Genomic DNA, 27,188 nt, shown 5'->3' with positions numbered 1-27,188 from the left:
CAAAGCAAAAAGTGAATGCACACGTTTGCTTTGTCACATGTAAAACCCAACATGTCCAGTGAATCTAGGAGGTGCCATTGCTCATTGTTCATAGTATTTAAGCAGTAGAACAAATATGTTTCAAATCATAGTACAGCCATTTTTGTCATAATATAGACACAGGTAGGCATTTTTGTCAACACTCAGAAAAAGTCAAAAAGTGAAACTCTGGAACTCTGTAGATCTTTGCCTAATGAATAGTGTCATTAGAATTGACCAACAAAATAAGGGAGGAGTAGTGACTGAAGTTAAATCAATCTACAGTATTTCTTAAAAATTTCAAAAATTGGCAAAAAATAAAGTTAAAAATCAAAAATTCATCTGCAGCATTTTGTAAAGATTTAATGGTAACATTAACTGGTAACAAATAATCAAAAAATTAAACACTTAAATCTTAAAGCACCATTTGAGTCAGTCCTTTGAACCTCGTCATCATTTTGACATTAAATAAAATTAAATAAAAAATTGAAACAATAGGTGTGGAACACCTTTTAACACTTCTGCTGTCAAATTGTACCTTGGCCTGAAACTCCACAGTTACAGCAATCTGACAGCAGAAGGGTTATTATCTTATGAAAATTCACTGAATGCAAATTGGGAACAAAACTTTGAATGTCATTTTTGTCAAAAGACTGAAACAATGAGTGTCTACAGCCATCTATAAAGCACGGTGGAGGCTCTGTCACGATTTGGGGCTGCATTTCAGCCAGTGCTGCTGGAGAGCTTGTCAAAATTTATAGAATTATGAACACAGAAAAGTACCATCAGATTTTGATCCACCATGCAATACCATCTGGAAAGCATCTGATTAGAAGCAGCATAATTTTTCAGCACGATGATACTAAATACACTGCCAAGGCAGTAAAAGTATACCTGGACAGAAAAACACACAGTGGAACATCAGTCATGGATTGGCCTCCCCAGATCCTGGACCTCAACATTATTGAAGCAGTGTGGGATCATCCTGACAGAACAGAACAAAACGCAGCCAACATCCAAAGAAGGGCTTTGAATGTCCTTCAAGAAGCCTGGAGAACTATTCCTGAGTCTGCGTGAGAGAGTTCAGGCTGTGTTGAAGAATAAAGGTGGTCCTTCCAAATATTGACTTTCAGGCTCATTAGAATTGTACAAACTGTTTCGGCCTTATATGCTATATTTTTGTATGTTTGCACACATATTTCAGTAAATCACTGCACTTGTTTCTCATTTTCCTAGTAAAATATAAAGAAATAAGGGATGCATTAAGACTTTTGTACAGTACTGTACTGCATTTGTGTAGTTATGTGTAGATATAATTTACACTGCTTGTTTTCTACACATTTAAAAAATATACTTAGAGAAATCAACACAATAGTTTTTTAAAGTGACATATAATCTAAACATGGTGAACTTAAAAAGCATTGTTCAAATGCTACCTTTCTGTTTAAAATAAGAAATGTACATTGTAATAAACCTAACCTTAATATACAGACCCAAACTCTTTTTTAGCAAAAGCATTTAATTAAACAACAAACTGACAGAGCCAGTAAAAAAAGGTGTTCTGGCAGGATTCAGACCAGCGGTTTATACAGTTCCAAGGCACAGAGGTGTGAACACTTCATTTCTAATCGTAACATAGTTTTAATTAAACATATAAATTATTAAGATTGATAGAAAAATACTGTTTCCATGTACCTATTTGACACATTTAATCTAAAGATAGCATCCTCAAAAGAGGAGCCGATGATAATTATGGGAAACTGTCAGATAAGTCAAATATTACCATCTACTGTATGATAAGATGGTTAATAAAGCATAAAATGGTTACATACATTATACACATTATTCATATTCTGACACAGCAGTTAGTGATAGCAGTCACAGTTACATGATAAATATATCTTTGATCAGCACTGGAGATCAGTAAAGTCAGAGTCAAATCTGTGTCTCAGTGACGTGGTGATGACATGATCAGGAACGTCAGATGTATGTGATGTAGTTTTCAGGTATGAGGCCTGTTTTGCCGTTATATGTTGCCTGAAGCCATCCTGGTTCCACAGATGGGCCCACTGCAGACACAAACAGCTCTGTTCAGCTCAGCAAGTGAGACAAAGACGCTTGTAAACCACTCACATCTTATATGATGACATATACAGACGCCCATAACTTTGTTAAGACATGGAAATGTCTCTAGAACTTACAAACTGCAGTATTTCTGGTTCTGTTTGAATAGCACAAACATTACTCAGATCAGTGACTCTCATGTTAAATTTTAGTCCAGATCATGAAGTTTCCAGTCAACTTTTCAACAATGAACAATGGGAAATGCCTTTCAACACTCACAAAACAGCTATTTAATTCACAGTCATTCACTTGAGTGACAATGCAGTAATGTGGGTGAAATGTTTGATCTAACTTTAAGAATAAACAAAACACAGTCTGGTAAATGGACTGGTTCTTATATAGCTCTCTTCTAATCTACACGAGCACTCAAAGCACTTTATACATATGTCTCATTCACACGAGCACTTTCTACATCTAAGCACTTTCTATCTAACACACGGACACATTCACACTCCGATGAACGCATCAGGAGCAACTTGGGGTTCAGTATCTTGCCCAAAGATACTTTGCCAGGGATTGAACCACCAACCTTAATAGATGACCTGCTCTACCTCCTGAGCCACAGCCACCCAGTTTAAAAAACACGACTCTTGAACACCCAGCATTGCATGTACACCTGATAATGAAATCCGACCAACAGCAAGCCCAAAAGAAGCTACAGGTAGTAGCAGTGATGTCACTCACCAACAGAACAAAAGGAGAGCCTTGAGCTGGGATGAGCTATTTATACCTATAAGTCAAGCATGCTGGAGCCTGTTATAGCTGTCTCCTGCCACCTGAGGGCAGTATAAAAAAAAAATATGTGATGAGCTACAGGCCAAGCTCTTTCAGGCTTTTTGAAACAATGTGTACACTTCTGCCAGTGTGTGCATCTTAACCACACTTCTTTTGCTAGTCAACCATAACTGCTTAGCATTCGACCTAAACACAACACCATCACCCACAGTTTATGCACTGTCAGCTTGATGGAGGACTACAAATGCACCCCCACAGCCCTCATGCTAAATCCTTCCCTGTGCGTAGATGGAAAAACATGTAAATGGATGCAGTAATGCTGGACCATAAAATAGCCCTTAGTCAGTCCCACCTAACCAATTTGCGACATGAGATCAGATCACAGTGCACTCACACCTGAGGAGACAAGAAAACATCTCAATACCAGGTGTTAATGGGAAGGCCCATGGATCAGATGCCAGATGTGATCCAGTTACCGATATCATTGTTATACTAGGAGCCAGAGCTCCCTCAGGGAATTTAATCTTACCATTTGAAAAGAGAGCCCCCTGTGGAAAACTGAGTTCATGGCTGTGCTCTGCCTCACATGAATAAAGAGCTTTAGCTTCCCTAAGAGAACAAAAAAGAATTAAAAGAAGTCAGTTAAGGAGAGTTTTCTGTCTTTCTGTGCAAACATGTGACAGCTTCAGGGCAGAGAAAATGTACCTCAGGCTACCTCAAAGACAACCTACCTTCCAGTGGAACATACGTCTAACGCTGAGGAGAATATTGAACTTTCACGCCGCGGTTGTCTTGCTAATAATCTGTCACAAACAAACATAGAATTGTATCAATTGTGTCATTTGTTCACAAATTAGCTGCAGTACAAAACATTAAATCCATTTCCTGAGAACATTTTCATCTTTAATCGAGGGTAAATAAGTGACCAGGTCTGGTTTGAGCGCACCATCTAATAACAGGCAGTTAAACTGTTATTTTATTAAATGATTCAGGCTGGTCCTGAGCCCAGACAAGAAAAGAAAGAAAGAAAAAAAAACTTTAATGTAAAGCCAACAAGTACAATTCACAGGGATGCCTGTGACTGAAATATTCTGTAAAACACAGAAAGAGAGAGCAAGCAGCTGTTTCTTTAGTCAGCCGTGCAGTCTGATTTTCTCCTGAGCTTTTCATTGTGTGAGTACAGGTCAAAGGTAAAACTGTGTGGTTAGAGAGTCTTAATGTCTACAGTATAAAATCAGTTTTAAAAGCACTTACAACGATCCAGGCCTCTGATAACCATTGCTGGACACAGAGTGTTTCGAGGTCAGATCGGAGCCACAGCGGATGCGTGAAGATTTGCGCATGTGTGCAGCCTCCTGTGGGTCCAGTGCCATGAGACTCTGCACCGATCCATGACAGCTTTTGTAATCTGTGATATGCCACATGAGAAATCAGAAGCAAACAAGTGCCAGATATTTAAACTACTTTTAAACTACAGCTTCAACTTTGCATTTCTGCAAAAGGCTCAGCTGATGGGAGCAGATGAACAGATGTACGCACCCTCAGAGATGTGTAGGGAGGTGAGAGAGGAAGATGTGGAAAGCCGGTAGGGAAACACTGAAGAGGAGGAGGAAGAGGAGGAGGAGGCAGTCCTGTAAGGAGCTCTAAGCTGCCGAGGAGAGGTAGAATCGGACACTTTGGCGTCTGTGACAGTGGTGCTGGGTTCATTTTTTTCACCCACCGAATGGGTGCTTTTCAGAGAGGAGACAGACGCCACCCTCTGAACTGGTCCAGCCTCCCTAAACAAGAAGGCATGCTCTACTGGCGAGTGCTGGGCAGGAATGGTGGACATGGAAGCTCTAGAGGGAGATCCTGACTCTTTTCCAGAAGCTAAGGAGTCAATTGAGTTTCTTTTGATAGACCGCTCCACAGCAGAGAGTAAAGAGGATGTGGAGGAGGAGACAGAGGACGTCTGCTGAGTTGGAGTGGGCTGAGTGGACATCCAGGATGTGGAAGGCAGGAGGTGGGGGGATGTGGCGCTGTCTATCGGGGGTTTCTGATCTTTCCCGTTTTGTGGTGGTGAGCAAGAGGAAGCTCCAGGAGGAGAGGATTGTTTTGAGGAGGGAGCACTGGGCTCAGCAGAAGGAGAGGACGGTGGTGAGGTTTGAGACAATCCATTCTTTTCAGAGGAATGTGAGGACAGAGACTCCTGGCTGCCCATCGGAGTTGTGCTGGGGCTGCTACTGAATGTGTCACCTAGAGGGAGAAATGGAAAAAATTACCCTCAAATGAGACTTTGCCAATGTTAATGTATTAGCCCATTATCTCACTGTGTGAGGTAATGGGCTAAGTAAGTAAACGAAAAGGCACGCGCTACTGGCAAGTGCGTAAAGTAAGTTAAGTTATGTATCCCAGTTTCGAAAAGGGTTAAAATAAAGATACCCCATAAAAAGTAGCAGCCTTGCAGGCAAACACAGTATAAAAGGGAGGCAATGCATATGTTATATTACTGAGGTAATGTAACAGTATAAAAAAAGTGATGTGAAAATGTTCTACTTCCGCAGAAAAGTTACCCTGTGGCTGACTCAGTGTGTGAGTAGCATTTTTTTCAGTTGTGTGGGATGACCTTAGTGTAGTTTTAATGATTTTATATACAGTTAGTTTTGTCTAAAGGAGTAGTAAGAGCGGGAAGGGAGATGATTGCCAGAATTCATCCACACTTTTGACTATTTTCAGTTCTATTTTCTAATAATAATCATCTTAAAATTAATTCCTTGGAATAGTTAAACTATACATGTTTTAGTAGAACAGGTACCAACTTACAGACATTATCTTTTTTAAATATAATATTTTGCAAAGACTACAAGCCGCTGATTTGATCCTTAAAAATGATATGCATTTCAAAGCTGTCATTTTCTCATCCTGAAGATTAATTAGCAGCTATAGTGTTCAGGTACAGTAAATGAAATGAGAAAAAGCAAGAAATGGAAATAAAGTAGCATCCAATTGTATTTAAGCAAAGTGTCTGACTTTAATGTATTCTGTTGCTGTGTTAATGAGTGATGAAAAAAGAGGACCCACTGTCATTGTCTGCCAGGCAGAGAGCAGGAGGATAAAGACGGGCTCTTCTCTTTCCAGATGACAGACAGATGGCCTTGCTCCTCCGAGGAGTCGACCGAGAGGATGGAGGTTGAGGCAATGGCACTGACAGGTCTGGAGCCTCACCAAATATCTGACAGAAGCGTATATATTTCTGTTAAGTGCATGTGTGTGTCTGTGTATTCATTAAAGTGTTTGTGTGTGTGTCTGTAAGCACACCTTGTTATGGTTTTCAATGATAATCTCAACCACAATGTTCTGAAACTTGATGTTCATCATAGCAGCCACGGTCTCCTCCTGGGACCTCATCAAGGTGGGACCAAAGATCATTCCCAAGTTAGACACAGTCATCATGTTTTCATCACTGTGAGAAGACACCCTGTGCGCGCGCGCACACACACACACACACACACACACACACACACACACACACACACACACACACACACACACACACACACACACACACACACACACACACAAACAACCAGCAATTTTATTTACTGAGAAGTAAACAGAAAATGTATCAAACAAGTACTGAAAAAACTTAATAAGTACATACTTGAGGAGATGGTTGGTTAAGAGATCCAACATTGTTCTGTTTTTCTCTGGTAGCTTGTGGACAAGAGCATGAATCGCTCTCACTCTGTGCTTCTGGTCATCATACCCTTTAAAACAACAGTACAGTGGGATGGATACGGTTTGCTTCTGTTTACATCACATACAATATAAGAAGTGATGGTTTCGATCTAAATACTTCTAAAATGTCTGTCATGATGTGCTCTGCTTTTGAAAGAGGTAGTAAGATTTTACTTGCAGCCCTGATGAAGTCTTTATGCAGCCTGTAGGTCAGTAGTGGTTCTGCCAGGCACCTTCACACACATTAGAAATGATAAACTCATAATTCATAAGCAGCATTATTAAAAAAAAAAAAGGTGCTATACGTTACCTGAAGTAATCCTTTAGGCCACTAGTTATGGTCTTGGTGTCCCAAGCATCTCCATCTAGATGCATGTCAGAGGCAGCTGCAGAAGCTGTGGATGATAGATTTTTAAATACACCTGATAATCTTTGTGCTGAAATAAATCTTCCCCACGCAGAGAAATAGCAAGGCATAGCTTACCAAACACACTCGTCATCAAACGCTGAACTTTAGAGTTCACGCCACCTGTTCTGTAGAGTCCCAGGGTCGTAATCCCTGCAGAGAGGTTTTAACATATACAGTACAATAAATACTCCTAAGAATACATTTTTCCCATAAAAACATTATAAGGATGAAGAATACCTCTCACTTCAACCAGCTCGATACACTTGTTAACAAATTTGAAGCCCGCTTCATTGAGAAATGCTGTAAAACAAGCACATCAACTAAATCTCTGAGGCACTGCAACACATGCTGCAAGATGTTAATAAACAGGTTATTTGGAATTAAACAAAAAGCTATTCAACACTTACTTTCCTCCTTTTTACTGAGCAGAGAAGGCAGAGTGTATATCTGAATAAAGAAGGACAAAAGATTATTTAGTGTAAAAGCAACAAGTATAATAACAAAAATAAGTATCATAATATATGTAGGTCAGCTGCCCCTGCTTTCTAGTCAGCCTACAGTCATTTTCCCGCACTGATAAGTTATTAATGGTGAATATTTTCATACAGGTTCTTTCCCATCCATTGCCTCCATCCACAGCCGTCTGTTGGCCTCGGAGAGTGCTTGCAGGGTGATCACACCGTGTCTGCATTGAAAAAGAGGTCATTTATACCAGAGATAAATCCAGCAGCTAAATCTCAATTTATCACAAATAATCTCTTGGTTATCTTTCATCTCACCTCTCCACCACCTCGATGTCGAAGCAGAAGCGTTTGTCTATTGAATCAGTCTTCCTTCGGACACACGAGCGCAGCTTGAACATCTCTGGCGTACTGTGCACCACACCGTTCTGTTAACAGGGAAATATGTTTTCTGTATGTGCTTGGCATGTGCTATTGTAGTTTGGTAATGCGACTAACAAATTCTGGGCTTTTGGTATAGCCAAGAAATAGTACTGTTCAATGCTTTTAGGGCCATATTAGTGTTTATGCAAGCCTTACTTTTCAATCTTTGTCAAAATACTACAAATTAGTAGTTTAGAAAAATGTGAAACTAACCTGGATAAGACAAGCTGTCTACAGCAGTGTGTTTTTGTCAATGTTTTAGTAACAAATTATTTTACTTGTAGTGTATTTTATTTAGATTTCAAATTACTGAGCTCCCTACTGTAATATATTATATTATTATTATGTCTATTTGATTTACCTATTTGGCTCCTTTAAATTTGTATCTTTTATTTGTTTTGTCATAGTCCTTTTATTTTCTTTTACTGAGCTATATATTTATTCTTATTTAAGCTTTTTTGCTACAGCTATCATTTTTGTCTGTTGTCACAAAGGAATTTCCTAACTATTGGGATGAACAAAGTATAGCTTATCTTAGTGTGGGTAGCAGGAAGGATGTTTTGAAAGCAATGTTGCAGGACACTGAACTGAGGAGCAGCAAAGCCTAAGCTTTCATCAACTGAGCTGTGAGAAATCACAGACCATGCTCAAGTACCTTTAAAATTTGCGAAGTAAGCCCACTGATGAAGTGTCTCATGATCATGTTTGGTAGTAAATGGGCTAAATCATGTAAAAACACACAGTAGGGGTTTTCTCACCTGTCTGCTGGCTGGTCTGACCTCTGTGTTGCTCATGGTAAACATCTTGGAGCTCTTTTCATAAGTACAGTAGTATCTGGTCCACACGCTGCCCAGTGGTCCTACATAACAGATAAAACACATTTTCATGCGGTTAAACTTGAGTGTGAGAGTGTGTTTTCAGTCTAAATGTGAGTCTGGCATCTTCTAAGCACAAGTGAAAGGAAAAAGTATATGTTTTGTGTATCTCACGTTTCTCCTGTATATACAGATATCCCTCCATAGTAAAGCAGCCGGGGGCTTTAAAGTCCTCTTCTGCAGATCTGATCCTCTTCATCAACCTCTCAACCTCAGCACGAGTACTTTCAAAGTTATTGCGAGCCTTAACAAACACATGCATAATTTGCATAAGAAACTGTAACAAAAGGAGGCTTGCTTACATGCTTGATGATCATGAAATATACAAATCTCTAAACAGTATAGACAGGATAATTACTTTATTCAGATTACATTGCTACAAGACTTTTTTGTTGATCTGAGCCCTTTTAATCAAAGAAGTGTACTGATTTCTTATTTGCATTTTAAAAAAATCTAGCTTTTCAAAAATGATAAAGACACAGGGAAGTAACACTAGATTTTGTTTAACTTACAAATTTAAAACAACCTGAAAGTATTGACAAGGCCCAGTAAATTTTTGCAGTCTAGAAATAATTGATCAACAAAAGTCTATAATAATAATAATAGTAATACAGTGCCAGATGCATCTGAACTTGTCTGTAAAACTTTTTCAATCGATGCCTGAAGTGCAGGTAAACCATACAAAACACACCATTAACAACTAAGTATCATTATTTTCAGAGATTCGCAGTCAACAATCACTTACATTTTGCAGATTAAACTGAAGCTGCTGCTTATAGGGTTCAAACTCAGAGGCCAACTCATATCCCTCATGGTAAAATGTAAACAACCCCTGAAGGAAGGCTAAAAGCTGGAAAGCAGAGTGATAGAGGCACAGGAAAATGTTAGCTGGAGGCTTGGGAGTGAAGAGTATAATGAGAGGATTACAAAAGAATGATTGTCAGTCATCAGCTCAATCAATCCAAAATACCCTCAGCTTGAGAAAACCTCTCTATCTCTGTCTGTTGTTTGGTTTGCTGCCCTTGTTTACTTTACAACAAAGAGTTTCCCTTTCTGTCAGCCGGAAAAATCTCAGCGCAGGAAGTGCTGTTACAGCAACAGGAAGTGGGCTTTACTGATATGTATCATTAAAACATGTTTATCACTGGACAAACACTCTATGTAATGTGTTTTTTTTTTTTTTCAGAACAGGTTTTTTTTTAAAGCTGAAATTATAATTTGATGTTTACAACACAGAAGAGACTCATCACTCAATATTTTCCTGGGATGAAACAATAGTGACTAGGTTTTCCCTCTACTGAGCTGAGCAAAAATAAAACTGTGAACTGGCAACTCGACACAAGAAGCAAACAGATGATAATGACTTCAGCTCATGCATTACAAAAGTGAAATTTGTATGCCAGCATTAAAAAAATGATACGTTTATGTCCAGTTATATGAACTCACCGGCTCTACAAATTCAAACTTCTTTCTCTCCTGCACTTCTTGGATCTTGAAGACATACTGGAGAGACGCATCATAAAAAACCTGCCTATCTTTACTCATCTGTGAATCAGCCTGCAACAGGTACAGCAAAAACACCCAGTCAGTGTTTAGTTTATTTAATGTTCACTTTTTATTTATATGCAAGAACTTGTGTGATTTTTAAGAATCAGGGAGTTTACCTCCTGCAGCTGGGTTTCCTTCTTCTTGGAAGACAGATTGAGGTGTTTCTCCAGGACAGAGTAGTACCTTTCTGTCTCCTTATCAAACTGCTTCTTTCCCTCCTGATGTAGTGAGACATGCACAGACCACATCAGTGATTAAAAACAAACAAACAAATTAATTAATTAAATCAATTTTACCAGAATAAATTTTACAGATGTGCTGTGACCACTGACAAAACAAGTGAAAAACAGTATATTATACTTTTTTCTTTTTTAAACTTCTGTCATGAACTGCTATTTTATTACAGTATAATCATATAAAAATAACAAAATTATTCTTGAAATCAATAAAGCAAATAATACAAGTATCTGAGTGGGCATCCTATTTTAACCGGATCTCCTGAAACAACTCATTCCTTTCTCGTCGATTTATGTTTCATACCTGGAGCCTATTATTGCTGACACTGGGCAAAAGGCAGGGTACACTCTAGACAGGATGCCAGTCCATCACAGGGCTAACATGCAGAGACAGTCAATTGCACACTCTTACATTCACACCTAGGGCCAATTTATAATCACCAGTTCATGTCTTTGGACTGTGGGTGAAAGCTGGACTCACAGGAAGAATATACAAACTCCACACAGAACGTCCACAGGGTTTAACCTAAAACCTTATCGTTGAGAGGTGACAGTGGCAACCGCTACACACCATGAGAGCCCTATTCATTTTCTACTTAATTTGAATTTTATTCGTGTCATATGAGTTCACAATAATGGCCATCTCAAGGTGTTTGTAGTAAGGTAAAAAAATTAGATTAAGAACCCTAAAGATCCAATCATCCCAGTAATCAAACACTGTGGTGACAGTGGGAAGGAAGAACTCCCTTTTAACAGGAAGATACCTCCGACAGAACCAGGCTCAGGGAGGGGCAGAATTTTAACAACCCCCAAAAACCAGCTGAACAGAGAAAATAATCACCAGATAATTGATAATGAAAACAAGAATTAGCTGCAGTCCTTCACAAAACTAATATTAGTTCCACATTAAGTAACTACAACAGTAAAGTCCTGCTTTAATATTAACACATGAGAAATAATCTAATGATACATCGCATAATAGTCTAACAGTCACAGGGGAGTGTTTCTGCATTTAGTACTTTTCTTTTCACTATTTAAAACTAAATTGTTACAATTATTTTTGCAAACTTTTACTAACACTTTAAATATGTATCTTTTATTTTGAGTTCAGCAGTCACTAATGTTTCTAGATTTGTCCTGTTGGGTCTGTGAGTGCCAGTAGCATATTTTTTGGAAGAAACATACAAAAAAATATTTAAGATAACATCTCTTTTCCAAAACAGCTGCACCTCTAAAATCCACGTCTGTCTTTCTGGCTTAGAAGTGTCAGAGTGACGACTTACTGCTCACACTGCAACATTTCGGGATGAGGAGTGACTTTATATATATATATATATATATATATATATATATATATATATATATATATATATATATATATATATATATAAAAACACACACACTTCTTTTGAGAAAGAAAAAGAGAAAAAAACAGATAATCTGGATTATACAACTTGAAACAGCTGTTGAAGCCAGACACCAAACTAATTTTGTGTTTACACTGTCTGTCTGAGTTCAACCATCCCTCTGTCTGTGACATGCTCCCTTTCTTGCCCTCCCAGCGTCCGTTCCCATGACCTTGTTGCAGACACTGGACTGTGATCCATCATTTATCTGGAGAAATTGGATTCTCTGATCGCTGACTAACAACCCGAGTGGGACCAGAAAGGAGCAGGGTGATCTTTTTGATCACAACCCAAAGTGTTGGACAATTAATGAAAGCAAGACCCAAGTTCATAATCTACTCAGCAGCGGAGGTATACCTTTACAGCTCCAATCTGTTCTTTTCGAAACTTCTCGAGCGGTGAGATCAAAACATCATCAGCATTTTGGATCTGAGAGAAGAAAAAGAAACACAGCAGTCAGCTCAGTGTGTTGTAGCAGTAAATACCTAGACCAGCAACATAAATAAAGCAACAGCTCCCATGAGGGCTTTAGCATTTACTCAAAATAGCTTCTGTCAAGTCTTATGGGTCAGTGGAGGCTTGTCTTTTATTATTCTGATAGTTTTAACTTAAAACCAGGCAAATTTATTTCAAAATATTTCAAATTAAGGTGTTAACAAGAGAATCTGTTTGTAACTTCACCAAATTGTTGTATACAAGCAAATTTAGGGCTGAGGTTTGTTCCATTCATTTGTCAGCTTATATGCTGTTTAAATGGAAGCCTAGGGGTGGCAGACTATGTATACTTGAGCAAAGCAGATGATCTCAAGAATTAAATTTTAACTCCTTTTAACTCCTACACTTTACCTGCTGATTTTCACTCTTTTTCAATCCAGTTTTTATATCTGATAATTTTCAACATGACAATGATCCCAAACACACTGCTAAGCATACCTGGATAGAAAAACACACAATAGAACACTATCTGTCATGGACTGGCCTCCTTAAAGGCTCAACATTATTGAAGCAGTGTGGGATCATCTTGACAGAGAACAGAACTAAAGGCAGCCAACATCCAAAGAAGAGCTTTGAATGTCCTTCAAGAAGCCTGGAGAACTATTCCTGAAAACTACTTAAAAAAAAGACAAGAAAGCTGCCTCAAAGTTCAGGCTGTGTTGAAGAATAAAGGTGGTCACACCAAACATTGACTTTAAATTTTGTTAGATTTGTACAAACTCTGTTTTTGCCTTATATACTGTATTTCCATGTATGTTTGCACATGTTTCATTAATTTACTGCACCTCTTTCCCACTTTCCTAGAAAATCTAAAGAAACACTGTATGTAAAAACTTTTTTTTTGGTTCGTATTCATAGAAACTCTGAAAATCAGGGAGCTTTGACATAAAGCATTTCACTAAAAAATGGCCAAGGCTGGCCTATTTATCAGAAAAATTACAGTATAAATGTGGTAGTATTTTTGCAGCTGACTGAGTGGCTGCAGTATATATGAGAAACTTGTGATTGAGGGGCAGTGGTACAGAGGGGTTATCAGAACTGAGAACTCTGGTGTTTACATTAGGTCTCTGCCCTCTTCAGTCATGAGACTATATACTGCAAATGTCGGTAAAATCTTGCTTTGTTCTGTCTAAGTTGATTTAAGTGTCAGACTCTAAATATATCCCCAGTCCCACATCATAACTCCACTTTCACTTTGAGTTTAGTGCTGCCCTAGTACCCCAAAAAAGATCTGCTTTCTTTTCCTGTTCATTTTTTCAACACACTACAATCAGCTGCATGAAGGTAAAAACTAAGAGACTGAAGACCATTGTCAGCTCTCAATAATGGTCCTTTCAGGTTGGACAAGTTGGTATTTCAGAGGAACTAATTTGCTGGAATTTCCCTTAAAAGTAATAATGATAATAATGATGTTGTTAGAAGGGTTGGAGTAGTGCCACATTACATGGAAAAGCAGACCATCAAAATACACACACACACACACACACACACACACACACACACACACACACACACACACACACACACACACACACACACACACACACACACACACACAGAACTAGAGCAGCCAAACACACACAGGACCCTTATATGGACTTTCCCAGGCACTGGGGCTGTGCTCACTCTCACATGGGAATTGGCAGAATAGGTTCCACATGGTGCCTCTGTAACCAGACCGTGCTCACAGCCACAAAGACACACACACACACACACACACACACACACACACACACACACACACACACACACACACACACACACACACACACACACACACACACACACACACACACACACACGAAGTAGCATACTATGTGCATACATTGCACATGCACCAAAGTTTGCTTCCACACAGACAGCCAGTCACTCTGAAACAAAGGCCTTTAGCTGATGGAGGGTCTCTGACTCAAAGACATTTCCCAAATTGCCATGGTGCACAAAGCACTGCCGGTACAACGTGTTCACTACAAAAAAGGTGTGAATCAGACTTGTGGGAAATCTGGACTGAAGCAAACACGAGGAAGTAAGTGACGGGCATCAAATGACAGTGGCTACGAATGAGTTTTTGGTGAACACATTTACAGTCACAGTTTAGGTTAGTACTGCAAACTCGGGCATGCAGCAGATCATGCCGCCTGGTGAAAGTAAGTTCAGTGTTAGTCACTTTTTGGTCTGTCTGTAGTTTAGTACTAAACAGGTAATGTACAGTGAGTAATGTACAGTAATGTTCAGCTCATTGCTGCAGCCAAAAATGACACTTTGAGAGGACTAAGAGTGAACCAAAACAGGTAAGTTTCAGGTATGACATCTAAACTCACGATAAAGCTCTGCAGAGCTGAAGAAAGCCTCAGACTGAAGTGATATTTTTTCCTTACAAGTAACACTTTCACAGTGTCGGAGTATTTTCAAATTGTTACTATAAAAAACTGACAACAGCTGCTTAAAGATGGGATGGACTTGCTGCTTTACGCTGGGTCACCTTTATCCCGATAAACAGGAGACACAGAGTGCAAAACTATTGATGAGCTGGTTGGTTTAGACTTTGCTGATAACAGTTTAGTTAAAGGGTTTAACAGATGAGCATAGTCAAGCACAGCAAGATCCAAGGCATAAATATCTAAAGGCACAAACTTCCTACATGTAGCTATTAATGATTTAAACTGCTACCAAGTTTAAAATCAGTATTTTCACTTCCTATACACACCCTAACCCAAACACAAACACACATTTTCTTACCAGACGTTTTCTCTCCTCCTCCATGGTGCTTAAGAGTTGAGAGAACTCCTTTAAGGACTGGGCTGCAAAATAAATAACACATCCTGCTGCTGTAAAGACTAATCATATTTTAAATATAGTGCATTCTTGTATAATATTTTTTTTATAGATCAAAAGATGCATTTCTGTCTCACCTATATTGACCTCATCATCAGTCTCTGCATCTCCAATACATTCAAACTGGAACTCCTGCAGAGACTGAGAGAATCGCTGAACAGCAAGAGAAAGACCTGAGGAAAAAAGGTTCATTAAGTCAACTAAAGCACAGTCAACAACTGAATTACTGGTAACACCTTTAACTAACACTGTTTAACTTTTTGCATGTTGCCATCACTGGTCCACTGAACATGCTCCCTTTCCTCTACAGGCTGCAGGGAAAAATCACTTAAACCATTACTATATTTATCTAGAAGATTCTTGAAGTGTGATGTAAAACAAGTGATGCACCCTGCAACAAACTCCTGTGTGTTTACGTGTCTAAACAACACTCCAATAACAGAATTTAATACCACAGTTTATTCTCTGAGGCGCATAAAACACTTCTTTGTATTCTGTCATTAACACACCCTGAGACTGGTGTGCAGGGCAGCTGCTGAGACAACATTTCAATCATACCACTTCATTACAGACTGGTAATAAAACCATTAAAATGTCATTTCTATTTCTACCAGTCTATACCAGATTTCTGCAAGGACATCAGCAGAAAGAAGAACTTTGGTCAGGTTGAATGTATGAAAAAAGTAAACGAGAACTTTATCCTGTACTGGAAACTTTGTCCAGGATCACTGATGTAAGGTTTCACACTTAGCAGCTGAAAGACAGCTGGAAAGATCCTGTTCTATCAGTAAGCGAAACAGTTTACTCATCAGTATGAAAAATGACTGGGCCTATTTTAAAAATATGCATTTAAGTGTGTTTAAATATTGAATACAGCAGACTAAAAAATGTATTGCATGCATGCTGTACTTAGCATTAGGCTGGATTTGTGTTAAAAATTTTATGGCACCTACAAAAGCTTAATGTGCTTATTTTGATGACGATGTTGTTTGGTCTACGTTAACAAATAATTTATTTTGACTGTATTTAAGGTGACCTCTGTGTGTACAGTCTGGCTTTTACTGAAAAAGCTCTAACAAAGGGCATCATATTATCATGGATCTTCTGAAGTTAACATGTCACTACCCTTTGCTGACTATGAGGAAAATCGCAAGTCACCACAATATCATAAACTATTTGACATTTTTGTGGGATATGATATAAATAAAATTAAATACAGCTACAATAAAGACTCAAAAACTCCAATAACTGTGAGAAACTGGTGGAAGGTGATTCTCAGCTTGTTCTTTTTTTTCTAAATCAGAATCAGAATCAGAATACTTTATTGATCCCAAAGGGAAATTACTATTGTTACAGCTGTCAGCTCAAAAGGAGATGTGCCAGTTCATGGATGCAACTCCACTGAAACCCAATTATTACCAGAGAAATCATCATCTGAAGAGTTAACAACAGTTTCAAAGGTTGCTGGGACAAAACAAGTAAAATAAAAAAGTACACTTTAGCTTCCTTTTATCTTCATTGTATTTACTTAGCAAGAATTTTGGGTCACATTCAAATAAAATATCTGTCCTTCACTGCTGAATGCCTCAATGCATTGGTAATATCTCCCACACAAACATACTTCTTGTCCCATATTTACTTTTTCTTGGAGTCTGGTGATGCTTTGTGTATACAGAGGTTAAAGTTTCAGCAACACTTGTGGTATTATTGCTTCACCCTGGTGAAGTCTACAAGCCGAACTGTGCTGGTCAAAAAATAAAGTTGTAGCTTTAACCTCTTCTTCTTTATGAAACTTGGAAGCAGCTGAACTTGTGTGTGAAACCTCTACTTTGTTTCAACTCTGTGTATATGGCAGGTAGCAGCAGGTGAGGATCTCAACCAATAAATGAGCCAAAAAAACCCACCCCCACCTTAAACGCTGAGGTGATTAAACACTACAAACAAAAAAGGAGAATATGCTGTTTGAAAGCTGCTATCAGGATAAGAATATGGCAGCCATTGACAATCTGTGCAGCAGTAATCCAGCTATGTCTCTATATTCTGTCAAAGGAAGGGGTCAAATATAATAAATGCACAATCATTAAAATCATCTTCTGTTTCATTGCAACATGACAACACACTTTTGACCTAGGAGACAAACATATTTCGAATGATCCTCATTGTGATTATATATTAAAGACTTACTAAATATTTGTAAAAACATTCGTACTCAGCTGTATGCCGATGATGCTGTTATGTTTACACAGGCAAAGACTGACATGGAAGTTTTGGAAAAACTGACAATAGCTATGAATTGTGTTCAAGAGTGTCATTTTACTGCTTAATTTAAAGAAAATTGTTTGTATAGTTTTTTTTTTTTTTTCAAAACAACCAACATCAAGAGTAACTTCAAATGTTTTCCTGAAAGGAGAAGAAATTCAGATTGTACATTAAGTTAAATATCTTGGTAATACTATAGATTCCACTTCATCATTCAAGAATCATGTTAAAAATATTTCTAATCTTATTCATTTCAATTTTCACATTTTTAGGCAAATTAGATCATCACTGACAGAAAATGCAGCTAGAATGTTTCTCTGTTCTATGATTTTTTTTCTCATATAGGATATGAGAAACTAACTGGTCACTGGCAAGTAATACTATTTTAAAACCAAAAGAATCTTTAAAAAGAAATATAATATTTTCAGTTTTGAATTTTTTTTTTAATTTAAGTTTGCTTGTTCTATCTATAAAATTTTACATGGGCTTGCAAAACCTTCATTGGGTGAGTACATCATGTTAAAATCAAATATTAGTGGAAGATTAACCAGAGCCTCTACTAGAGGTGATTGTTTACCTTTAAGACATACAACATTTAGTAAACAGGTGTTATCAGTTAAGGGCAATGAGATTTGGAATAATATTCCAGCTATAATAACAGAATGCATTACCTTTAACCTTTATTTCAAACTTATCTTAAACAATGGCTAAAGAGGAACCAGATTTGTGATCATTAATTTTATTTTAACGTGTTGTAATTAATGATGTCTGCTTTATATTTGTTATTTTGTGTTTTCTTACTGTATTGTGGGTTTTCATGTGTAATTTAATGCTTTTGTTGTTCAGATTATATTTATGTATATTGCCTGATGGTGTTTTGATTTTTTCCCCCTCTTTTTTTCTCGTTTATGTCTGACCTGCCAGGGACCACAGATGAAAAGTAGCCTTGTAAATCAATGTAAACCTGGCATATCTTCATCACTATGTGTTGTCCCTTTTAAATAAATAAATTCAAATTCAAACTCAAAATCAGTGAATACTGGTCATGAAGACCGATAAGCAGACAGCTATTAGTTAACGCTGTGCATCGTGTTTGGATTAACGCACAGGTTCAAAAACAGGAGGCTGTGTCCCACCTTCTCTCTCCTGAGTGTGTAAAGTTTGTCTTTGCTCAAATCTAACCAGGCGCCAGATATGTTACATTATTTCATGAATGCATAACATGGAGTGTAAAAGCAGTGTCAGGAAAAATAACAGGTTTTAAAACGCTGCTTTGACACAACGACTCATCAAGACAGAGACTCAAGATCCTGATCAGGGTTTTTCCTGGCTTAAATTGGGCCTCTGGGGGCTGACCTCTGCTATGTAAGGTCATAGTGTAGTAAATGCAATGAGATTGTGCTTATTTAACAGTTGCATTGCATTTGCCTTCTGTTTATGGCCATTTGATAAATAAATGGCCAAATTCTGGTGAATTTCTCTGGGGTTCGCAAATTTTTGTATCTAGAAAAAAACAAAAACAATAATGGTGATAATGAAGTTTCATGTCTGTGAGAATTTGAATATTTCCTGTTTTTTCTCAGTTTTAAATAATTATGAATGTAATACCTTTAGGTTTTGTGGTAATCCTCAAGCAAAACGAGCTAAATAAAGATGTCATTTCTCCCACTTCTTGTAACTTTTAAGAAATCATGATGGGAATTCAGTTATTTTAATTGACCAACAAGCTTCATGGATACAGTCCCTTTAGATAAACTGTATTGGTATTTTTTTCATAAAATAGCCCAAAACAGTTAACACCCAGTAAGCCTGTAGCTTTCAAGGGGGCGTCCTGGTATTTTGGGCCCCAAAGGCAGCTGAAAAGTTTGCTGGTTCCTGCTTTCTGTTAGTTAAAACCAGTGTGTGACAGCACAGCACACTATTGAACAGATGACTTACATCAACAAATTAAAGTGACGAAATATTATTGATGGAAAATCCATTACTGATAAACAAAATACAGCTCCATTTTGAAAAACTGCACAGTAGTAGATAGTATGTATGACATACCGACACTGTGCATAACACTGTAACTACCTTGAAAACTGTCCGGTTCATACTACACAACAAATAAAACAGAGACCCTCAAGGTTGAAGTCCCTTCATTGGCCCTGTTGGGACTGATAGCCCGAGGAGTCCCTCTGTATCAGCCTGCAGAAATCACCGCAAACTCCCCCACCCCCAGAATCAGTTATTAATCAGGGCGTACTTACTTTTAAGGGCTGATATGAGCATGTTTCCATCTTTGATGAGGTCTTTTATGAACCTGTTGGTTCGCTCCAACTCTATCTCATGGCACTGTAGACGCTCTCTGAAATCCGGGCTGTCCAGGAAAGAATCACTGAACTCCAGCGTCGGGAGACCCATCAGTAAATTAATACACGCAGCTAATTATGAAAGAACAGCACGACGCCCTATCTGCCCCCTCTGTGAGACACGAAATAGCGTTTCAGTGTGCTCCAAGGAAATCTGTCAGAAGCTTCTTCCAGGTCCCGTTTTTCATGCCTTTCTTACTTTTCTCCCCAGCAGAACTTCCGGACACTAAAACACAACAGTCTCTGATATAGAGGGTTTGGCTAAGCTACACGACGAGCTCCATGCAGCTTCTCTTTAGCCTTCTAACGTCGGTATGTTCAAATAAGGCGTCGCACCGACTTCGTAATTGCTGATTAGCTGAAAAAGAGCGGAGCTACGGCCGTGCAAAGTAACCAGCAGGGGTTAATTTTGGACGCACAAAAGAAAGCTTTCGGCAGAGACTGGCTAACTTTGTCTATGGATGGCTCTAAGGCTTGTTACTATGGGAACGGGAGACTCCTGCTGGCGCGTGCTGAAATCGGCGAAAAACTGCAGACGGGCGCGAGAACACCGCGGACTGCTTGCTTTTCATGATGTGAATAGAAACAACACCACCAATAATAATAATAATTATGGTAAAGCACAAGTCCCGAAAGTAGCTTTAGTTTCAGCAGGAAATGGCAGTACATCTCAGCTGAAGTGAAAGCACCACAAGGAACTGAATATAATGTCAGCTGATGTGATGAAGGATTAGAAAGTAGCCCTTTCTTTAATCCCGTTTCCCTTACAAACAACTACAGATCAGCCACAATATTAGCCACAGGGTAACTAACAGTGATTGTGTGTTACAGTGCAATGTTCTGCTGGGACTCACTGGGTGCTGCTGGCATTGGATGGTACTTTGAAATGAATCACCCACCTGAACATTGTTGCAGACCAGTCACGTGGCAGTGGCACTCCCTGGTGACTGCAGTTTCACTTGACAGCAAGAGAACAAAGTACTCAACCATGGCATTGCCCTTCTTTTCCTCAATCGTAATATCCCAGTGAGAATCCAGAACACTCATGATCAATGGAAGCTCCACACTGCAACCAAGAGCACCCAAAGAATCCATCCAGTGCTAATGTCCCAGTGGCAGACTTTAGATGAACACCACAAGTCCTGTTCCAGTGACCTGATGAATGAGAGCTATGGTGACCAGGTCTCGACAAACTAAATGTGGGACAAAGTGGAGTGATTGTGTGGGAAAATGAGGGACATGTTACTCATACTGAGCAGTATATCTAACCTAAACACACACAGACTATGCCAGTTAAAGGTATAGAATTGATTTTGGGAAGGACAAATATTCTGTACTTTATTTAAATTTCTGTTTGTTTTGGTCACATTTATAGCCTTTGCACACTCCTGTATTCCCCTTTTATGTAGAGATAACTGTTAAAAGTGTTAACATTCATTTCACATGCTATTCTGTCTGGGTTTCAGATTCAGAGGGATGCAGCCATAGCTCACTAGATTTCTTATTGAAGCACATTAAATGGATAAAAAAAAAGGGATAAAAGGGATGAAACACATACTGAAATTGTGCAACACAGTGGTAAAAGTCTGAGACAAATAGGGTTAAAATAGTGTCTTCAGGGAACACCACAGATAATAGTTGGCTATAGTAAGTGATTTGCAAGCTTGTAAGGACATTACCATATTAAAAAAACACCTTAAAATGGATTAAATAACTTAACAGTTTTTCACAAATATAAGGTTACCTGCTGAAAATTTACAGGCTTGAACAGGCCCTCTATTATGAAAAAAAAGAGTAAAACTGGGATTAATGCCATAGAGGCAGGGTACATTGCTGAGTACTTGCCAAATGCTCCAGGGTAACCACTGAATAGGAAACATGTCTTTTTCTCTTTTCCCCTGCTTTTCTTTTTCCTTTGGGAGCTTGGTGTGTTATTTAACACTACTGTGGTCAAATTCATTTTGCCATCGTCACATTTGCCACTGTGCAGGCAACTCTTGCAAGACATTTAGACACATTAACTTGTAAACAAAGCTCAGCTCAGCACTTCTAGCTTCCGGGTATGCTGTTATTTTGTGTTTTGTTTGTCTGTCTGTGTGCCTGTCTGTCAGCAAGATTACGCAAAAAAAAACTACCAAGTCGAGCTTCATGAAACTTGGTGGAAAGGTGGAGTGGATCCAGATCGCTTTTGATTTAAATTGCAAAATAGAGCATTGGCTTTTAGCTGAGGGTGCAATCTCTGGATAACCTTCTAGAATACTTAATTCCTCATTTGAGTCAGGCACTTTTAAAAAGGCACTTTTAAAATTTGCCTTTGCTTTAATAATAATAATAGTAATAAACAATTTCATGCTGCAGCATGTTCCCTTTTAAACCTGTCTGACTGAAGTGCCAGGCCAAAGTTTCAGCATTCTGTTGGTGTTTCAGCTGCTTTATTGTCCCAGCTGGTTACTGCTGTATCTGCCAGCCACTGGTGAACAACAGAACACCATGACTACTGCAGCAAACAAGCTTTAGAAGGCTCTTTGTATAACCTCACATACATATATAGTGTAGAGAAATATAGACAGTGGGGAAACACTGCAGGCAGCTTATGTGTTTTCTTCAAGGAAGGTAAGCAGTCTGGTCACAGTGCTCTCCATATTAAATTTGATGGTTATTATTAGATTTGGTAGTTTTTGTTAAATACTGATATCAGTTTGTCTTTTTAATGCATCCCTTCTAAAGCTTTTATAGGAGCAAATGCTGGAAATTTAGAGCATCTGGTGATGCCAGTGATCCAGAAGCCAGAAGCCAAAATGTTCTTTGAAAGTGCCAACCTGCAACGCCCACGTCACCACCATGAATTCTTTCTGCGCAGTCGACCCTACAGGGGAGAACCGCCGACAGTAGCAGGTAAAGCTGCTCCTTCGTACCAGTGACAGATAAAAGTTGCTGATCTTCTGAGATCCTTCACTGTTACCTTTAATCACCTAAATCAGTCAGTTTTTGTTAGATTTAGGAGTTCACAAATGCTCAGTGGTAAAGTATGTTGGAACACTTAGAAGAGTAAAGCAGAAGATTAAGTGAATAGATGTCCAGGTAAAGAAATAACAAAAGCATTTAAAATGACCATTATTATTTCTGACCTTGCTTTAATACTGGTGCGCATCATTAAATAAACAGACAAACAGAAAACTTTGCTTTGCTATCACAAGAATCAGGCCTGTGTGAATGAATAATTATCACTGCCACTGCAGTTATTTTATAGACTTTGAATGAAAAGTAAACAAGCTGGTCTTTGTGTTCTGTGTTACCTGGAATTACTCCAAAGTTGTGTGCTAAAAAAGAAAACAAGAGTGAACAGCCTACGTTTTGCCCTCCTTAGGATTCCTCCTTTACCCGGACACACCTGCAAAGATGGAGACGACATCACGAGAGGCTTTCTGCTTCAGGCCCATCCCACATCAAGACACAGGCAAAGGTCAACAGTCTTATCTCACCCTAGAGAGTAAACTCACCATATCTGCTTAAAGATAAGCCTCATTTATGATGACATGGTGCATGCAAGGCTGTGGGTTTTGTTAAGCATGGTTGTGTGCTTTTTGGAAATGGTTTGTGCAGTGTGTTATGTGTGAGAAGGCAGAGATGGTAGAGATTATAAAAGTGATTTGTGATTACATTTTTTTTAATTTAAAAGTTTATTCAGTCAATCTGCAATTAACTGTAATAACAACACTGCCATTAAACTGAAATAATAATAAACAGCAATAAAGTAATTAATACTTAAAATAGAACAGAAGAACCCCATATAAGGTTAAATATGAAAATGCTGTTTCTTACAGAGCCCCTGAAGGAGTGATATGGTTTTCTCTTGTTTGCACAAGTTATCTTCTGTGCAAGGAAATTCTTGTCACTCATACACATAGATGCAGGATGTGATTGCCATCAGCAGGAATCATTTGTGTGCGTGTGTTCCAGTGTCCTTCACACAGCTCTGCACTATGCAAAACAAATGATTTATATTCAAAAGAACAGCAAGAATTTCAACGAATAACATTTTAAGAAAAACTCGAATTCTTGAGTAGCTGTTAGAGAGTTAGTGCATGCCCAATATGAAAAAGGACTTAATGTACATTCTAATTATTTATGATGAACAAAAATAAAGTTGGATTTTACTAAATACATTGTTATGAATTGTTAAATAGAGGTTTGACAGCTCAATATTTTAAAAAGCAAGGATTTATTGTATTTTAATAAGACTGTTTAATCTGAATGATGCAGAAAGGATTATTCCCTCCAGGATGAAAAGAAACAAAAAGCAACATAGAAAGGTATATACAGCTCAGAAGATGTAATTTAATATGGAAAACTGTGTAGCCTAAAGTATGATTAAGAAAGTAAGAAAGTGTTGTTATGGACAATGTCATTACTCTTAAACCTTTACCAAAGTTCTGATTATACTTCAGGAAGCCCTGACACACAGCAGGGATCCCACCCTTCTCCTCTCGCATCCTCAAGAAAAATAGTAAGAGGAAACAAGGACAGAGAAGTGAGAGGCAATGAGCAAGAAGGCAACCGTGATCACACGACACCAACAGCACTGAAAAACGAACAGGAAACATGCGAGATGCAGTCTCAGTATCAGAAAGACTTCCCTCCTCCATCCTGTTGCCTCAGGAGGCGAACACCCGCTTTCCCGCAGCCTGACAACATCGGCATCAACCCTGCGTTCAGGTGAGAGCAGCTTTATCAACATCACAAGTGTCCCATAGCTTCATGTAGGGAGCAGCTCCTCTCTGTCTGTGTGCACTGATTGTTCTGATTCACAGGATTGACTTCAGCACAGTCCAGAGAGAGACTTACCCAGGCTGGCCCATCATGACTCCCAGGTACGGTGGCAGGCCGAGAGCAGCCTCATGCGGACAACCAAACATAACTTCTCAGTGGTAGTGGAATTTGTCTTATATGTTTGCATGCATGCATAATTAATAATAAATGTCAAAAAGTCATATTTAACAGTAATAAACAGTAATAAACATAAACCAGTGGGAAATCTTTTTTTATTTTTGGTGTTTTTATGACATGTACTTGCACCAACTTCACTGTCTCTTTTTTTTTTTTTAAATAAATAGCACTATTATCCACAGTTTACCACTCAGTTCAGAACATACTTAAAAAGAAAAGTCACTTCAATCTTTAGTTTTTTCCGTTACATAAGCCTTAGAGTGAATCAGCCGTTTCCAGCACCTTCTAATACAACACAAGAGTCATTTCTGGACCTCTTTCTTATTGATGGCTTGTGAAATATTTGTGGTCAGCTTGAGAATCCACCCAGTGACTCATAACTAATTGCTGATCTGCCTCAATGCGCAGGACTGATGATCAGACGGCCGAGCTGAGTAAGCATTCGATTCAACTGCCTGCCCTGCATGTGTATGCCAGTAAATAAATAATTACATGAAACAGAGTTTGTAACAGAGCAAATGTGTTTGCATCAAATTTGGTTCTTTACTTTTCTGTTTTTTTTAACTGTGGACCAATTGTAAAACAAATTAGAGCAAACAAAAATTCTATAGTTCATACTGAAAAAACAGGAACTTTCCTGAACCCAGAATTTATGCCCTCCTTCACACTTTCCAAAGCTGTCCAGTGGACCGGACTGGAGTCTTAACTGGACAGATTGAGGCCCCCAGGCCTCATTTTTGACACCTGTGGTGTTTGGCATCACTTGGCTGGCTACAATCAGTATTATAATTTAAAAAGAAAAGTTTTTCGCTATAATGATGAGTGCATTTATAAAATTTTTATTTTGAGAAATAAAATTAAGTTTTACAAATGTGCTTACACTATAGGAAGTGTAAAATTTCCCTGAGAAATACTGAATAAGTCAGTTACAGGCAAACAGCTGATTACCATACAGTGCAATCTGAAAAACCATCACGAGGGAAACCTGACAATCAGCACACAAAAACAAGGTAATCAGTAATAGAAATATCTAAGTCACACACTCGGGTCCCTCCTTTTAAAGCAGTCAGCTGCACTGAACTTTGAACCATCCGTCAGTCTTCCAGTACCACTGGAGTGTAAGCACATGCTTCATCTCCGGTCCCGGTGCCTGCTCCTGTCTCCACGCCTGCGGTCATCCCACTCTCGGCCTCTATCCCGGTCATCTCTCCTTCCTCCACTGCCCCACTCTGCTCTGTGTCGGTCCCGGTCCTCCCTGACTCGCGCCCCTTGTCTATCCCTCTCTCTCCCTCCACCACCTCCCCAGTCCTGTCCCGGATCAACCCCAAGATTAATGGGCTTACGGAAAGGTCTGTCCCTGCCGCCGAACCGCAGCTGCCCAGACTCCTTTTTCCCTCCCAGCCCGCCGCCGAGCCGCCGCGGTACCCATCCTTTAAGCGTCCTCTCCTGTTCAAAATCCACAAACACTTCGTGCTGGTCCACCACCAGCTTGTTGGCGTCCCGGCGGGCCCGGACCACAGACCGCTCCTCTTTGTACTCAATGAAAGCATATCCTTTCGAGAAACCCGTGACGATGTCCCGGACCAGCCGGAGTCGCTGGATATCTCCATACTTGGAGAATACTTTATGCAGTTTATCTTCGGTTGTCTGTGGATTCAACCGGGCCACAAAAAGTGTGAGCAGTGGGTCTCCAACGACGCCTTTGTTGGGCTTGTATCGGGCCACCATAGCCCTCCAGACCGCCCGGTCATGGGGCTCCACGTCCGTGCCGTCGATGCTGCCAGCTTTCAGCGGGTCGTACACCTTCGCAATCGGACTCCAGTCAGCCATTTTAAATCAGAATACTGTTACAGGAGACTGGTGTGTTTTAGAAAGAACTTTCAGGGATAATAGTTCTCCACACAAGTCAGGTATGAAACCACACCGGTGCCGCCAGATGTTTTCACTCCTCCAAGTAGCTCGTGCATCAACAAAAACATTCCGTGATAAACGAGCGCCTGTGTGTCACATTCTAAAAGTTCCCCTACTTGACTAGGGCTGCTAGAGTTCCGCGGCTGCAAGATATTGTACCCATTTATAATGCTACACAATTAAAGACAGACAGTACGGCTTTTTAATAGTATTATGAAACTAGTTACCACACAGGACACAATAACAAGGTTTCCTGCAGCGCTTTAATGACACACAAAGATACATACAAAATATTTCATAGCAGCTTCACTTCCTCTGGACACTGGAGACTGCACACTTGGCGCCTTGCTACACATGTGAGGACAGCCGGCTGTGGAGAAATTGGTCACAAATATTATCCAAACCAGTTTCATATTACCTTCATACCTTCTACCT

At 39.1% G+C, this 27,188-nt stretch overlaps 3 protein-coding genes across 3 annotated transcripts; 1 reads left to right on the top strand and 2 right to left on the bottom strand.

Annotated features, from left to right (window-relative positions):
* Window positions 1–1,488: 1,488 nt before the first annotated feature.
* On the bottom strand, window positions 1,489–20,378 carry arhgap42a (Rho GTPase activating protein 42a). Its single transcript, XM_030745935.1, has 24 exons — window positions 19,794–20,378; window positions 15,360–15,455; window positions 15,187–15,248; window positions 12,310–12,381; window positions 10,427–10,528; window positions 10,209–10,319; window positions 9,508–9,612; window positions 8,877–9,006; window positions 8,646–8,746; window positions 7,783–7,892; window positions 7,610–7,688; window positions 7,411–7,450; window positions 7,241–7,303; window positions 7,079–7,153; window positions 6,905–6,989; window positions 6,769–6,827; window positions 6,518–6,623; window positions 6,175–6,334; window positions 5,938–6,088; window positions 4,417–5,112; window positions 4,132–4,285; window positions 3,609–3,680; window positions 3,407–3,486; window positions 1,489–2,087 (listed from the first exon to the last, which is right to left on the bottom strand). The coding sequence occupies exons 1-24, from the start codon at window positions 19,945–19,947 to the stop codon at window positions 1,999–2,001; spliced, it is 2,952 nt and encodes a 983-aa protein (XP_030601795.1). The 5' UTR covers window positions 19,948–20,378; the 3' UTR covers window positions 1,489–1,998.
* A 1,996-nt stretch (window positions 20,379–22,374) lies between these two features.
* LOC115792328 (uncharacterized) lies at window positions 22,375–24,886 on the top strand. The gene is made up of 5 exons (XM_030746815.1): window positions 22,375–22,508; window positions 22,623–22,790; window positions 23,263–23,358; window positions 24,344–24,611; window positions 24,707–24,886. The coding sequence occupies exons 2-5, from the start codon at window positions 22,664–22,666 to the stop codon at window positions 24,825–24,827; spliced, it is 612 nt and encodes a 203-aa protein (XP_030602675.1). The 5' UTR covers window positions 22,375–22,508; window positions 22,623–22,663; the 3' UTR covers window positions 24,828–24,886.
* Window positions 24,854–26,798, bottom strand: snrnp35 (small nuclear ribonucleoprotein 35 (U11/U12)). Its single transcript, XM_030746814.1, has one exon. It carries the CDS (start codon window positions 26,670–26,672, stop codon window positions 25,974–25,976), a length of 699 nt encoding a protein of 232 aa, XP_030602674.1. The 5' UTR covers window positions 26,673–26,798; the 3' UTR covers window positions 24,854–25,973.
* Between the last annotated feature and the right edge of the window lie 390 nt (window positions 26,799–27,188).

This window comes from Archocentrus centrarchus, chromosome 14 (genome assembly GCF_007364275.1).
Source record: "Archocentrus centrarchus isolate MPI-CPG fArcCen1 chromosome 14, fArcCen1, whole genome shotgun sequence".
NCBI classification, from domain to species: Eukaryota; Metazoa; Chordata; class Actinopteri; order Cichliformes; family Cichlidae; genus Archocentrus; species Archocentrus centrarchus.
Note: the sequence above shows the minus strand (reverse complement) of the source record. Positions and strands in the feature narration are given on the sequence as shown.

Excerpts from the sequence above, each read along its gene's own strand:
- arhgap42a (XM_030745935.1), bottom strand. The coding sequence starts at position 19,947 with ATGGGTCTCCCGACGCTGGAGTTCAGTGATTCTTTCCTGGACAGCCCG. Across the intron at positions 8,747-8,876 it reads TCTGTATATACAGGAGAAAC|GACCACTGGGCAGCGTGTGG; the intron begins GTGAGATACACA and ends TCTGTTATGTAG. Across the intron at positions 3,487-3,608 it reads GACGTATGTTCCACTGGAAG|GGAAGCTAAAGCTCTTTATT; the intron begins GTAGGTTGTCTT and ends TTGTTCTCTTAG.
- LOC115792328 (XM_030746815.1), top strand. The coding sequence starts at position 22,664 with ATGCCAGTGATCCAGAAGCCAGAAGCCAAAATGTTCTTTGAAAGTGCC. Across the intron at positions 22,791-23,262 it reads AGAACCGCCGACAGTAGCAG|GATTCCTCCTTTACCCGGAC; the intron begins GTAAAGCTGCTC and ends TGCCCTCCTTAG. Across the intron at positions 23,359-24,343 it reads ACATCAAGACACAGGCAAAG|GAAGCCCTGACACACAGCAG; the intron begins GTCAACAGTCTT and ends ATTATACTTCAG.
- snrnp35 (XM_030746814.1), bottom strand. The coding sequence starts at position 26,672 with ATGGCTGACTGGAGTCCGATTGCGAAGGTGTACGACCCGCTGAAAGCT.